This window comes from Zingiber officinale, chromosome 6A (assembly GCF_018446385.1).
Source record: "Zingiber officinale cultivar Zhangliang chromosome 6A, Zo_v1.1, whole genome shotgun sequence".
Classification (NCBI taxonomy): Eukaryota; Viridiplantae; Streptophyta; class Magnoliopsida; order Zingiberales; family Zingiberaceae; genus Zingiber; species Zingiber officinale.
Window position 1 is genome coordinate 80,284,533 of NC_055997.1, and position 16,732 is coordinate 80,301,264.

The window sequence follows — 16,732 nt, forward strand, 5'->3', positions numbered from 1 at the left end:
AAATTAATTCAAACCCACAATTAATTCAAAATTAAAATTAAAATTAATTCAAATTTAAAAGTAAATTCGTAATTAAAATTAATTCAATTTCAAAATAATTCGTAATTAAAAATTAATTCAAACCAATTAATTCAAACCCACAATTAATTCAAATTTAAAATTAAAATTAATTCAAATTTAAAAGTAAATTCGTAATTAAAATTAATTCAATTTCAAAGTAAATTCGTAATTAAAAATTAATTCAAACTCACAATTAATTCAAATTTAAAATTAAAATTAATTCAAATTTAAAATTAAAATTAATTCAAATTTAAAAGTAAATTCGTAATTAAAATTAATTCAAACTCATAATTAATTCAAATTTAAAAGTAAATTAGTAATTAAAATATTTTTCAACATTCAATTACTTAAAATATTTTTCAAAATTTAATTAACTTAAAATATTTTTCAAAATTCAATTAACTTAAAATATTTTTCAAAAAACATTTAACTTAAAATATTTTTCAAAAAACATTTAACTTAAAATATTTTTCAAAATTAATTAACTTAAAATATTTTTCAAAATTAATTAACTTAAAATATTTTTCAAAATTTAATCAACTTAAAATATTTTTCAAAATCATTTAACTTAAATTTTTTTTTCAAAAATCATTTAACTTAAAATATTTTTCAAAATCATTTAACTTAAAATATTTTTCAAAATCATTTAACTTAAAATATTTTTCAAAATTAATTAACTTAAAATATTTTTCAAAATTTAATTAACTTAAAATATTTTTCAAAATTCAATTAACTTAAAATATTTTTCAAAAAATCATTTAACTTAAAATATTTTTCAAAATTAATTAACTTAAAATATTTTTCAAAATTCATTAACTTAAAATATTTTTCAAAATTAATTAACTTAAAATATTTTTCAAAATTTAATTAACTTAAAATATTTTTCAAAATCTTTTTTTTTAACTTAAAATATTTTTTCAAAAATCATTTAACTTAAAATATTTTTCAAAATTAATTAACTTAAAATATTTTTCAAAATCATTTAACTTAAAATATTTTGAAAAATCATTTAACTTAAAATATTTTTCAAAAATCATTTAATTTAAAATATTTTTCAAAATCCTTTAATTTAGAATATTTTTCAAAATTAATTAACTTAAAATATTTTGCAAAATCATTTAACTTAAAATATTTTTCAAAAATCACTTAACTTAAAATATTTTTCAAAATTCAATTAACTTAAAATATTTTTCAAAATTAATTTACTTAAAATATTTTTCAAAATCATTTAACTTATAATATTTTTCAAAATCATTTAACTTAAAATATTTTTCAAAACTTAATTAACTTAAAACCTTTAATATTAATATCTTAATTATTCAAACCATCTAACAATCCCCCATAGGATTAATTGATAATTAACCTAGATTGGGTGAGATTGAAAATTAGGGAGCTTACCTCAATTAAACTGTCTTTTGATCCAAGAGGAAAAATCCAATTCAACTACTTTATGTGTAGGAATTGGATCAATGGATATTGGACAGTGGATGCTCCAGACATATGACTGGAGATAGGTTGAAATTTACTAAGCTCAAACTAAAGAACCTAGGGTCGGTTGCATTCGGCAACGACAATAAACTTTGTTGGGACCAAAATGTAGCTAGAGGGGGGGGGGGGGGGTGAATAGCTCGTCGCGCTCCTCGTGCTCTTCGTTACTTGTTTCTTCAATGATATGCAGCGGAAATACAAGAAACAAAACATACAACGCTAACACAAAGGATTTACTTGGTATCCACCTCAAGAAGAGGTGACTAATCCAAGGATCCACACACTCACGCACCCTCCACTAATAAAACACTCCTTTACGGTAACTACCGAAGGCGAAGAAGCCCTACAAGCTCATAGTACAAGAAGAAAGGGAAGGGAAATACAATACAAGCAAAAGCTTACAAGAGATGCACAAAAACCCTAACCCTAGCTTCTTCCTTGCCTCTTGACTGGGATGTGCACTAGCACCCTCCAAGAACCTTCAAGATCTGGCGTGAGAGCTTTTGTGGAGTCGCTGTGAAGATCTGGGCTGAAATCGTGAGCTCTGGAAGTTCTCTCGAAGATGAACGCACGCCAACAACTATATCCTGCGCCAACGGTCAGATCCCGATCGATTGGATTGCTCCCAATCGATTGGGGAGGCTTTGGATCGATTGACCGATCGATCCAGAGTGCCTCTGTGCTCTCGGGAAATGCCTGGATCGATCGGGTGATCGATCCAGAGCTTATCGCGCAGAATCGCGACTCCCAATTGATCGACTGATCGATTGGGAGGCTTTTTGTTCGCGCGACACTTCTCCCCAATCGATCCACTGATTGATTGGGAGGAGGATTGTTGCAGGGACTCTCCCAATCGATCGGCCGATCGATTGGGAATGAGCCAATCGATCGACTGATGGATCTAGCCCTTGTTTTTGCCCAAAAACAAGTCCAAAGTCCCCTAAACCAACATCCGGTCAACCATGACCTATTAGTATATAATGTCTAGCATTCGGTCACCCTTGACTTGCTAGGACTCCCTCAACAAGTGTCCGGTCAATCCCTTTGACCCACTTGAACTTATCTTCACCAGGTGTCCGATCAACTTTGATCCACCTGGATTTCCCGTGCCAAGTATCCGATCAATCCCTTTGACCTACTTGGGCTTCCCAACACCAGATGTCTGATCAAACTTGATCCATCTGGATTTCCTGTGCCTGGCTTCACTCACCAGGATTTTTCAGCTGCCCGACTTCACTCACCGAGACTTTCACCTAGCTTCACTCACTAGGATTTTCCAGCTGCCCGGCTTCACTCACCGGGACTTTCACCTAGCTTCACTTACTAGGGTTTTTCCTTCTGCCTGGCTTCACTCACCAGGACTTTCCTTCCGCCTAGCTTCACTCACTAGGACTTTTCCTTCTGCCTGGCTTCACTCACCAAGACTTTCAGTCCGCCTAAACTCCCAGTTAGGACTTTCACCTGGCTTCACTCATCAGGATTTTCCAGTCAAGTATCCAGTCAACATTGACCTACTTGACTCTCCTTCACAATCTCACCACATGAACAATTGCACCTGCAATCTCCATGTCTTGTCTTCATGTATTGTCAAACATTGAAACCCAAACATTAAGACTTGAGCTTGAACCAATTCAAGCTCAGTCAACCAGGTCAACCTTGACCTAGGGAATATTGCACCAACAAACTTAAGGTAATCGGAAAAGGTAATATCGAACTTAACTCCGATTTTATTATTCGAAAAGTTTTATTAGTTGAAAATTTCAATTTTAATTTATTAAGTATAAGTCAATTATGTGATAATGGTTACTCAGTTAATTTCACCAAGTCCGAATGTATAGTCAAACATATTGATAATCCAAAAATCATACTTAAGGGCGCTAGGAAAGATAATGTCTACACCATTTATCTACCAATACCCTCAATAAAGTGTTTTCTAACACAACAAGAGGAAACTAAGTTATGGCACAGGAGATTGGGTCACACTCACACTAGACTCATTTCAAAAAAGAGTCAAAATGGACTAGTTAGAGGGTTGCCCAAATTAAAAGTTATTGAAAACTCAATCTGTAATGCTTGCCAACAAGGAAAACAAACCAAGTCAACCCACAAGTCAATTAATCTAGATAGAACTACTTGTTTACTTGAGCTTCTTCACCTAGACCTATTTGATTCACATAGAGCCAAGTCACTAAGCAAGAACCAGTATTGCTTAGTTATAATTGATGACTTCTCCAGGTTCACCTGGGTAAAATTTCTAAAAACAAAAGATAAAACCTTTGAAGTATTTAGTAATTTTTGCAAATTAACAGAAAATGAAAAAGATACTAAAATTAAAAGAATAAGAAGTGATCATGGAGGAGAATTTGAAAATCATGAATTTACCCAATTCTGTAAAATCAATGGGGTATAAACATGAATACTCTTGCCCTAGGACCCCCCAACAAAATGACCTAGTAGAACGTAAAAACCGGACTCTACAAGAAGCCGCTAGGACCATGCTAAACGAATATAATCTAAATCATCAATTTTGGGCTGAAACAATAAATACGGCAAACTATATTCAAAATTGAATTCTAATTAACAAACTTCATAATAAAACCCCTTATGAAATATATTATAATAAAATTCTCAACTTAAACTATTTAAAAGTATTTGGATGTAAAGTTCATATTTTAAACACTAAAGACTACTTAGGAAAGTTTACACCCAAATCAAACCAAGAAATCTTTTTAGGGTACTCTACAACCAGTAGGGCCTATAGAGTCTATAACCAAAATACCCTAAAAGTTGAAGAAACAACTAATGTAATATTTGATGAAGAAAACAATCTAACAAATTTAGATCAAAATGTTGACATTAACCCAAGAAACAGAGAAGATGATGAAATTGAACCTGAACCTACCGAATCTGAAGAACAAAACACTAACTCAAATGACATACGACCAACAAGAACAAGCACAAATCACCCATCTGACCAAATTTTGGGTGACGCAACTTTAGGAGTCAGAACTAGGTCATCTTATAGAAACCAGAGCTAAATAGCCCTGATTTCAAAAATCGAACCCAAAACCATAGAAGAAGCCCTACTAGACCCAGATTGAACTCTAGCAATGCAAGAAGAATTGGCCTAATTTGAAAGAAATCAGGTCTGGGAATTAGTGCCTAAACCCGTTAATAAATCCATAATTGACACTAAATGGGTCTTTAGAAACAAATTAAATGATCAAGGTGAAATAGTTAGAAACAAAGCTAGGTTAGTAGCTAAAGGGTTCAGTCAAGTAGAAGGGTTAGACTATGATGAGACATATGCCCTTGTAGCAAGACTTGAATCCATTAGGATGTTGTTGGCCTATGCAGCACACAAGGGATTCAAGCTATTTCAAATGGACGTAAAATCCGTATTTTTAAACGGATTTATTAAAAAAGAAGTATATGTAGGTCAACCCCCAGGATTTGAGGACATAGAACAACCAAATTATATTTTCAGACTAAAAAAGGCCCTATATGGACTAAAACAAGCACCTAGGGCTTGGTATGAACGTCTGTCCAATTATCTAACATCAAAAGGATTTAACCAAGGTCAAATAGATCCAACCCTCTTCATAAAAACCTTAGAAAATGACATTTTCATAGCCCAAATTTACGTCGATGATATCATTTTCGGTTCAACAAACTCTAAATTTCTAAAAGAATTCACCAAACTAATGGAAAATGAATTTGAAATGAATCTGGTAGGTGAACTTAATTTCTTCTTAGGTTTACAAATTAAGCAAACTAAAGATGGGATCTATATTTATCAAACTAAATATGCTAAGGAATTAATTAGAAAATTTGGCATGGAGAACTCAAAAATAATTAATACACCAATGGCCACTAATGCAACAATTAACTCAGACTTAGAAGGTAAACCAGTAGATTTGAAATACTATCGAAGTGCAATAGGAAGTCTACTATACCTAACTGCTAGTCGACCAGACATTATTTTCGCAATAGGTATGTGTGCACGATACCAATCTTATGCAAAAGAGTCTCACTTAACCCTTGTCAAAGGAATCCTTAGGTATGTTAAGGGAACCCTAAATGTAGGACTATGATACCCTATATCTGGCACCCTTGACCTAACCGGCTACTCTGACTCAGACTATGCCGGAGGCAAGCTAGATAGAAAAAACACGAGTGGTAGTTGTCAATTTCTAGGACAATGCCTAGTAAGTTGGTCAAGTAGAAAGCAACACTGTGTTGCTTTATCTACCACTGAAGCTGAATATATAGCCTTAGGTGAATGCGCATCTCAATTGCTATGGATGATGCATACTCTTAAAGACTATCAACTGGAATATCATAAAACAAAAATCTCAATTGATAATATAAGTTCAATAAATCTAACAAAAAACCCAATTCATCACTCAAGGACAAAACATATAGAAGTGAAGCACCATTTTGTAAGGGATCACGTAGCTAAGGGTGATATTGTACTCAACTATGTTGAGTCAAAATCAAACCTAGCTGACATCTTCACAAAGCCCTTACCTGAACTTGAGTTCAGCTCACTTAGAAGACAAATAGGAATGTGTTGAGTAGAGTAGGTATTGAGTTTCAAATCAGTTTCCTACCTTCACTCTTAGATGTTGTACTTGTTTTCAAAATAAAGTTTTAAACATTCTAGGAAATATTGTTTTTAAAATTCCAATTTTACTAGATTTTCAAAATATGGAATTAGTTTAGGCTCTACTCTAGAAATCCTACTCCCCTAAGTTTCAGCCAGAGCATCTCACAAACACCTAGGCCTACCTTGCTTGTGTTTGAAAAACATAGAACGACGTGAGATGCATAGGGTACAACCTGGACTCAAGAATGCTTATATCTGTGCATCAATATGAGTCTGGGCATTAAACACCAAGTTAACAGTAATCAAGTTAAGTCTTCCAGCACTAGTCAAATCTAACTGGATCTATTGACTTAACTTGACTAACCAAGTGAAAGTTGTTGCCCTCTAGGTAATCAGCTAGTAACTAAATGGTTAGACATGTGGCCGCGAAACTACATGCTTGATATTTAAACCTTCTTGAGTTCACTCAGGCATGAACTTTAGGGCTCTGATACCTCTCCAAAGTAAATTGGATAATTTGAAATATATTTAACTTGACTCATGCTTGGACTGAAAGACCAACTGAATTTGAATGAATAATCGTACTTAAATTTTTATAAGTCTAGCTACTCCCTCTCTGCGACTAAAAGATAACTAAGTTTTTGTTAAAACTAAATATCTTTCAAAATTGAAAATATTGTTATCAAGCTAAGTACTTTTCAACTTTAGATATATCTTTAAATTTGTGCTAAAACATCTTGTCAAATTTATAATATCCTTTTAGGATCCTTCAAAATTCAATATTTTCAACTAAAGTATTTGCAAAATGTTTAGTCAATTCTTGAGAAAATTTTCTCAAACATATTTTTGATAAATGGCAAAGGGAAAGAGTAGGAAAATTCAAAAGAGAGCCTTCATTAAGGGGGAGCCTCACAAAGTTTAAGTTTTAGCTTAATGACGCTTGCATTTAAAATTTATTTAAGCGTATTTACTTAAACTTTATGTATCCATACTACTTAACTTTGAATTTCAGTTGCTATAATCAAAAAGGGGGAGATTGTTGGTGCGGAAAGCATCCGACGATCAAACCGTTGTTTTGATAATGGAAAAGGAATTCAGAGTTAAGCTTATTTGTAATCTAACAGTTTGATTGAGTGTTTCAGGAAAGACCTAGCTGCGGTTAGGCAGGTTAAAAACCCTAGGGGGTGGTAACCCTAGGTCATAGGGGGCGGTAACCCTATGAGTAAAGTCTTGGCGGGTCGAGTGCTTCAGGCAAAAATCCTAGGGGGTGGTAACCCTAGGTGGAAAGTCCTGGTGTCGCGAACCAGGTGAAAGACTGGACCAGTCGGGAAGTAGAAGTCCAGCAGAAAGTCCGGAAGCTTCGAAGGTTGAGCAAAAGTCCAGTCGATCTGGAGGATCGCACTAGCATCAGATAAATTTCCTGAGTGGAGTAGGTGAGGGCGCGTTCCCCGTAGAGGGAATAGTAGGCGTCGGGTCGACCTAGGGATTCCGGTCGGAAACCCGAAGTCAGACCCGGACAGTTCGAAGGTTGTCAATTCATTTGTTTACATATTATCTATTGTGTTCTAACTCTGTTTTGCAGGAGACTAACATTTTTGTGCAGAGTTAGAAGTGACCGGGATCGGTCGACCGAACCTTGGGATCGGTCGACCGAACCCACATACCAGCAGATCAGATCTCCAGAGGTTGGACCGGACTCGACCAGGGGATCGGTCGACCGAACCTTGGGATCGATCGACCGAACCTGGGTTGGGTGTTGACCGGATCAGGTTGACTGGGCTGAGTGAGAGCTTATCGGTCGACCGAACCCTGGGATCGGTCCACCGATCCGCCTCGGGTCAAACTTGATCCCGAAGCTTGGGGATCTGGATCAGACTTTGCAGAGCTATAAAAAGAGGCCTCGAGGTGCAGCTTGATACAACGCTCGAACAGAACAAAGTGTGCTCCTGTGTGCTGCCCTGTGCTCTTCAAACATGCCCTGCTGCTTCAACGAATTAAAGCTCCAAAAGTTCATTGTTTTCATTTTCGTTGGTATAGTTTCTTTTACTGCACTTAATTGTAATTCATATTGTAATCATCCTTTTCGATATTATAGTTGTTGCCCAATGTAAATGCTCAACGAGCGTGGGCCTTAGAGTAGGAGTCACCACAGGCTTCGAACCAAGTAAACGACTGTGTCTTCTGTGTTTGTTATTTCCCTTCTTTTCCGAAAACGACAGAGTGAAAGCCACAAGCGCTATTCACCCCCCCTCTAGCGCTTTCGATCCAACACATTGAAGGTGCCTTGGAGCTGATAGAGGCTCCCTCTCACGGATAAAGATCGAAGTCTTCGAATCAGATAAGCACTGTTGGAGGCCCCTTGGATTTTTGGAGGCACCTCTAGCATTGTTTAAAAGAGGGGTTCAACTAGTGGCTGAAACATGATCTTCTATATGAGCTCTTTAGACTATTCTACTGCTACAACCTCACACCGTTGTCGTACTACTACTCGACTATGTTTGACCGCTGCTGACAGACTGACACCAACACACAAGCACATCCATTTTGACATCATTGTGTTGGGTAACAATTTAATTTAAAGTTAATTATTTTTATTGCATAAGGAAGTATAAGTTTGTTACACTTTCCTCTTCTTCTTTGTACTTGATTACTCACTCGAAGTTTACTGGTAGAGAATTTTAGTGGATTACCCGTTAATAGATTCAAGGGGCCTGAGTCTTGAAATAGGAGTTGTCTAAGACTCTGGACCAAGTAAAACTAACATTGTCTTTATTTTTGGCTTTTTATTTCAATTCTCTCTTAATTTGTTTTATTATGCTATGCACTTGTTTTTTAAAGTTCAAAAAAGAAACGCTTTAAAAATACACATAATTCATCCCCTCTCACGTGCCTACAATCCTATAATGATGATTCCTACAGTGAATAACACGCGTCAGAGGACTCATTAGGAGTTGTCCCGATGAGGCTATTCTGATATCTAAGAGCATCCACATCTGATTTCCTAAATAAAAATTTTATCTTAAATTTTACATTTACAAAAAAAAACCTTTGCATCAGTTACCTTATTTATTCCCTAAATTTAGATTTTATAAACAGTATTTCTTTAAATTTTGAAAATAAAATTCATTCCCTAAATATTAAAATATTATTTCCTCTAATTCTTACTTTCCACTTTCACGTTTGTCATTTCATAGATAATAATAAAAAAAATAAAGATATGGTAAATTATAGAAAAACTGATGTATTATTCAATGAAAAGTGGATATTAAATTTAATAAATTAATTCTTCTACTTAAATTTTAAATTTTGGATAGTGAATATGATGTGGATACTGTAAGTCATTACCAAGCCCATTGAAAATATAATGAGCCTAGGGAAAGATAAAGAGGGAGAGAGTGTATAAGAGTTAGAGTTTTAGAGATCCCTTTTTCCAAAGCATGTCCACTTGTGTCCTGCTGAATGACTATGGAGTTTGGTCCTGCCTAGGGCTGTAAATGAACTAAGCGTTCATTAACAAGCTTGGTGTTCGTCTTGGTAAAAACTTGTTTATGTTCGTTCAATATACATAAGACTAATTAAACAAACAAGCTTGAACAACTCGTTAAGTTAAACAAACAAGTTTGAACACATATGTGTTCAGCTCGTTAACGTTCGTGAACAATGTTCGTGAACAATATTCACGAACCATATTTATTAATAAAACTCTTTTCAGTATGCTAAATAAATAATAAAATAAAATAAATTTAAATTACCAAATAATCAATCAAACAAACTTGAATTGAGAGCTTGATAACATCTAAACAAACCAAACTCGAACCAAGCTCAAGCCAAGCTTGAATTGAGAGCTTGATAACATCTAAATAAACCAAGCTCAAGCCAAGCTTCAAACAAGCTCAAACTCATAAAAAATAAACCAAGCCAACCTTGAACACTCATTTCAAAAGTTTGGTTCATTTTAAGCTCGACTCGGCTCCGCTTGGTTACTGATCCGGTGGTAAAGGGGGGGGTCCGTCTGGCAGGAGGTCAGGGTGGTCAACACCCTGTAGGCGCTCGACTGGGGGCGAACCACCTCCCCGATCGACAGAAGGCCGACCCGACATCTCGACAGCTCGACTCGACTCGGGTCCGAGCTCCTGACATCCGGCGAGTGACTAGCACGGCTTAACAGCAGCGGACGAAGGCTGAGCGGTTTACGTCTCGACCGAATGAGAACCATGGCCACCGAGGTTCTCCCGTTAGTACGAGCAGCGCCAAGGCCTTCGTATGATCAGCTGAGCAGATGTCTCGCTCGACCAACCGCGACGTTAGCCAAGCGGTTCTTCCGTTCGGCTTGGTATGAGACAAAAGGGGCAGGTAACTCTATCTTCCTCGAGACAAGTGTCGCTGACAGGCATCATGGTAGGCGGCCGGATCAGACAGAGCATCGTACGACGGAAGTTTCCACTGTTACATCAGGGATATGCTCGCGCTATTGAGGTATGACGTCAGGCACGCTTTCTTGACATACTCATTACAGGTATGCTTTGAGAAACGTGCATGTCTCGGTAAGCATGCGCGCGCCTTCAGGGAGCCCTATATAAGGACCCCCAGACTCTAACGGAGGTATGGATGATTTATTATTGTAGCTACCGTTCTCGTCACTCTCTTTCGATTTCTTACCGCCAGGAGCTGACTTGAGCGTTGGAGGGTCGTCGCCGGGAACCCCTTCCTGGCTTGGTTTTGTGCTTGCAAGTTCTTGCCGGAGGCCTACATCACTCAGAGGGCCACGCAGAGTCAATGAGAGCGCCACGTCCCCAGCGACCATCGACTCAGCATTCGAACGGGATCAAATTGGCGTCGTCTGTGGGAAGGCACCTAAATCCGAGTCTAGTAGAAGATGGAGGAAGCTGGAAGACCTCACACCGTGACGCTCTCTCAAGAGGAGCTCGATGCGCTCATCCAGGCACGGGCGGCAAAAATTGTGGAGCAGCAGCAGCAAAAGGCATTAGCTGAACAAATGGCGTAGCAAGCGACTTCGGCGTCGGGAGGCCGAGCGGCGCACGAGGATCGGTCAGAGAAACTCTCCATATGGGGACAAAACAAAGGCCCGATCGGCACTCAGGCGGAAGCGCTGCCCGCCCCGATACTGTTTCATAGGGCTCTGTTCCACACGCCCTCAGAAATTGCACAAGCTCATCAAGACCAAGGATCTTCGTCAGATGAAGCTCTAGATCGGGATGCTAGGAAGGGGAGATCTCCTTGAGCCGATTTGTCGCCCGAGCGGATCAACCGTCAATTCTCTGAGGCAATTTTGCAGGATCCGCTACCCAGGCATTATGATCCTCTTGCGATCGGGGAGTATAATGGATCAACAGACCCGGACGACCACTTGGGCAAGTTCGACAATGCTGCCACTCTTCATCAATACATGGATGGAGTCAAATGCAGGGTCTTCCTCACGACGTTGTCAGACTCGGCACAACGCTAGTTCCGGAGGCTGTCGGACGGATCAATCAAAAGCTTCAAAGACTTCTGAACGGCCTTCCTCCACCACTTCGCTAGCAACAGACGTTACCAGAAGACAAGTGTTAGCCTATTTTCTATGAAGTAAGGGCCGAGAGAGACCCTTCGATCCTACATTCAACGCTTCAACTAGGCGGCAATGGACATCCCCACGGTCTCCTCCGAAACCATGATGCATGCCTTCGCACAAGGGCTTACCGGCGGTGACTTCTTCCGCTCGCTCGTCCGGAAGTCGCCTCGCGATTATGATTATATGCTAAAGAAGGCAAGCGAGTATATCAATGTAGAGGAGGCCCAGGCAGCCCGAAGGAAGGAGGCTCCGACTGAGCCTGCTGCACCGACTGAGTGGAGGCAGCTAGTTAATTATCAACCACCCAGAGGACCCCGAACCGAAGGGGTAAGGCCCCATCAAGAAGCCAGACTGCACACCGTTCAGCATGTGGCTTCCGAGCGACCAAAGCCGAGGGGAAAGGTATGGACTCCCATGTTTTGTTCTTTTCACTAGTCTGCCAGCCACAACACACGAGACTGTCGAGGGTTCACCCCGGGCGTCCAGCCAGCCCCGAGGAACTATCGTCGTCGATCACCCTCACCCGAGCAGCGACACCCAGATACCGGGCAGCGAACGGTTAGACAGTCGCCCGATCGGAAGCACCATCGTTCGCCCAAGAGTGACGATCGACCACGGGCCTCGCACGAGCAAGCAAGACCCTCCGCTCAGGAGGAAGAAAACAGGAGCAATGCCGCTCGAGGGGAGATCAACATTATAGCGGGAGGACCGACCGGTGGAGACTCCAACCGAGTCCGCAAGTCACACGCCCGGCGGTTAGAGATCCATGCCATCGGTTGCAGCCAGGAGAGGGCGAGTGGGCCCGAGATCAGTTTCGGCCCCAGGGATCTCGAGGGAATTGAAGTGCTGCATGACGATGCCCTCATCATCCAAGCGGTAATAGCAAATTACACTATTCATCGCATCTTCATTGACACAGGGAGTTCGGTCAACATCATCTTCAAGAAGGTGTTCGACCAACTCCAGATCAATCGCGTCGAGCTGCTTCTAATGACAACCCCCTTGTATGGGTTCACGGGCAACAAGGTCCAGCCGCTTGGCCAGATCAAATTGGCCGTGTCGCTCGAAGAGGAGCCCCTTCAAAGGACAAGAGTAACTAACTTCATCGTAGTGGAGGCCCTCTCAGCATATAACGTCATTCTAGGTCGACCGCCCCTCAATGAGTTCCGTGCGGTCGTCTCGACTTTTTGCCAAAAGATCAAATTCCCGGTCGAGGATTGAGTAGGAGAAGTGAAGGGGGACCAGCTGGCGGCTCGGCGATGTTACGTCAAGATGGTCAGAATGGAGGCTAGGTCTGCCCGGAAGACCCCGCGAATTGAGGTAAATACCATAACTGAAAAACCTCCTGCCTTAGTTTATGAAGAAAAGGAGGAAGTACAGATACATCCTGGCCGACCAGAGGAGACAACTTTCATAGCATCTGATCTGGAAGTCGATCAGAAAGTCGAGCTGATCAGCTGCCTCCAGCAGAACCATGATGTCTCCGCGTGGTCAACGCACGTGCTACCCGGCATCTCGCCTAGCGTCGCGCAACATGAGCTCCATGTCGGATCAGATGCCCGACCAGTAAAGCAAAGAAAGAGAGATTTTAGCGCCGAGCAGAACCAGATTATCCGGGCGGAGGTCGAGAAGCTGTTGGAGGTCGGACATATACGGGAAGTCCAGTTTCCGAGCTAGCTAGCAAACGTAGTACTCGTCTCCAAGCCGAACAACAAGTGGAGGGTCTGCATCGACTTTCGGGACCTGAACAAAGCGTGCTCGAAGGACTTCTATCCCGTACACAGAATTTACCAAATGGTGGACTCCACGACCGGATGTGAATTAATATACATGTTGGACGCGTATCAGGGGTATCACCAGGTGCCGCTCACTAGAGAAGACCAAGAGAAGCTCAGTTTCATAACAGCGGATGACATGTATTGTTATAACGTTATGTCATTCGGACTGAAAAATGCGGGAGCTACCTACCAGTGGCTCATGAATAAAGTGTTCAGGAGGCAGATCGGCTGCAATATGGAGGTATACGTTGACGATATCCTAATTAAATCCTTCCAAGCTACTGATCTTTGCGTAGATATCAAGGAGATCTATCAGACCCTCTGAACGTATGGAATCAAGCTGAATCCATAGAAGTGTCTGTTCGGCGCAAAGAGCGAGCGTTTCTTGGGATATATAGTTACAAAGCGGGGGATTGAGGCCAACCCCAGCAAAGTAAAGGCACTCCAAGATATGCTGCCTCCAAGAAATCTGAAAGAAGCCCAACATCTTACCGGACGGATAACAACTTTATCAAGGTTCATCTCAAAATCTGCCGACCGGAGCTTGCCCTTTTTCAAAATCCTGCGTCGAGCCACAAAGTTTCAATGGGATGAAGAATGTGATCGGGTGTTCGAAGAACTCAAGTCTTATCTCAATTCTTTGCCCGTGCTCGCCAAGCCGGTTGTTGGTGAACCCCTAAGAATCTACCTATCCTTGACCGAGCATGCGGTCGGCTCGGCTCTTGTAAGGCCAAACAGCGAGGAGCAGCCTGTATACTTTTTGAGCCATATATTGAAAGACACTGAATCTTGCTACACCGGCCTCGGAAAGCTCGCATTCACGTTAATACTGGTTGTTCGGAGGCTTCACCCATACTTCCTCGCACACACTATCATTGTGAGAACCAACAGTCCCCTGGGACGAGTCCTCCTCAACCCGGAAGCCTCCGGACGGTTGATCAAGTGGACAACAGAGCTTAGCGAATTCGATATCCAGTATCAATCCCGAACTTCTATTAAGACACAATCTTTGGTAGATTTCGTCACCGAAGTACAAAACCCCAAGGCGGAGGCCACGTGGCGGATATATATAGACGGATCGTCCACTCGGCAAGAAGGGGGAATTGGTGTGCTGCTAGTTTCTCCTTGGGACGAACGGATGCATCTGGCCGTCCGGCTAGACTATCGGGCCACCAATAATGAGGCCGAGTATGAGGCCCTCATAGCCATCTTACAGGCCGCACGACATGTGGGAGCAGTCAAGGTTTTGATCCACTCAGATTCTCAGCTAGTCGCTCAGCAACTTGTCAGAAACTTTGAGATAAGCAATCCAAGGCTCAGACTCTACGCCGAGGCATTTGAAAGGCTAAAGGGCAATTTTGAAGAAGTGATCATACAAAAGATTCCTCAATCAGAAAATCAAGCTGCTAATGATTTAGCCAAGCTCGCCAGTTCCATATCACCAGTCGTTATTCAACAATCGGTCGAACAGGTAGCCCTAGTAGCTCACGTAGACAGGATGGAAGGGCTCAACTTTCCCCATGACTGGCGGACGATCATAATGGAATTCTTGAAGTCCGGGGCCACACCCTCCGATCGGGAGGAAACACATCTGCTTCGAAGAAGGGCTGGTCATTTCGCCCTGATCGGAGAACAACTTTATAAGAAAGCATTCTCCCAGCCTTTACTTAAGTGTGTCAGTCCAGAAGACGTTGACTATATACTACAAAAGGTGCATCAAGGGTCCTACGGAGGACATCCGGGCGACCGCTCATTAGCAAGAAAGGTCCTTTAGCCTGGTATTTTTGGCTGACACTCCAGGAAGACGCCGCTCAGATAGTCAGCATGTGTCTATCCTGCCAAAAATATCATAGCTTCTCGCATCACCCGACAGAAGAGATGAAGTCCTCCATCGTGTCCTGCCCGTTCGACCAATGGGGCATGGACATCGTAGGGTCGTTTCCTATGGCACCAGGGCAGCGAAAATTCTTACTAGTGGAAGTTGACTATTTCTCCAAGTGAGTCGAGGCCGAGCCGTTAGCGAAGATAACGGAGCAGATGGTCATGAAGTTCATCTGGCAGCATATCATTTGTCGGTTCGGCATTCCCTGTCGGCTCATTTCGGACAACGGGAGGCAATTCTCAGGTCAGCAACTGAAGGAATGGTGCGAGGGGTACGACATCCAACAAGCCTTCACCTCTGTGGCATACTCGCAGAGTAACGGGCAAGTCGAGGTAGCAAATCGAGAAATCTTACGGATCCTTCGAGCTCAGCTTGATCATGAAGGGGGAAGCTGGGTGGACGAGCCACCGGGTGTGTTGTGGGTGATCCGCACAACGCCTAAGGAAGGGACGGGGGTCACCCCGTTCCACTTGGTATACGAAGGAGAAGTCATCGTTCCGGTCGAAGTCGGAATAGAGTCCGACCGGATCCGACGCTATAGCGAGAACAACGCCGAACGGAGGCAATTGGAGCTAGACCTGGTGGATGATGTTGGTGCAACCTTAGGTCAAGGTTGACCTGGTTGACCTGACTCGAGCTGACCTGACTCGAGTTGTATTTTGATGTTTGACGAGAATAGAAAAGTTTTATTCTGATGTTTGACGAGAATAGAAAAGTTGTATTCTGATGTTTGACAGAATACAAACTTGGGAGATTGTGGGTGCAATCTTTGGTCAAGGTTGACCTGGTTGACCCGAGGTGAGTCGACCTGATTCGGGAAATCCTGGTAAGTGAAGCCAGGTGAAAGTCCTGGTGAGTGAAGCCAGGCAAGGGAAAGTCCTGGTGAGTGAAGCCAGGCAGTTGGAAAGTCCTGGTGAGTGAAGCAAGGCAAGGGAAATCCAGATAGGTCAAGGTTGACCAGACATCTGGTGAAAAGTCCAAGTATGGAGACTTGGCACGGGAAAAGTCCAAGTATGGAGACTTGGCACGGAAAAGTCCAAGCAGGGAGCTTGGCACGGGAAAAGTCCAAGTATGGAGACTTGGCGTGGAAAAGTCCAAGCAGGGAGCTTGGCACGGGAAAAGTCCAAGTATGGAGACTTGGCACGGAAAAGTCCAAGCAGGGAGCTTGGCACGGGAAAACTCCAAGTATGGAGACTTGGCACGGGAGAAGTCCAAGTATGGAAGCTTGGCATAGGAAGTCAGAGACGGCTCGGCAGCTCGTTCTCCGGACTAGGTCAGAGAGGGCTCGGGAGCTCGTTCTCTGGACCAGATGAAGTCGGAGAGGGCTTAGTAGCTCGTTCTCC

The 16,732-nt window shown here is 41.6% G+C and overlaps 1 protein-coding gene across 1 annotated transcript; it reads left to right on the top strand.

Annotated features, from left to right (window-relative positions):
* The first annotated feature begins 13,958 nt into the window (after positions 1–13,958).
* Positions 13,959–15,281, top strand: LOC121994975. Its single transcript, XM_042548843.1, has one exon. It carries the CDS (start codon positions 13,959–13,961, stop codon positions 15,279–15,281), a length of 1,323 nt encoding a protein of 440 aa, XP_042404777.1.
* The last annotated feature ends 1,451 nt before the right edge of the window (positions 15,282–16,732 follow it).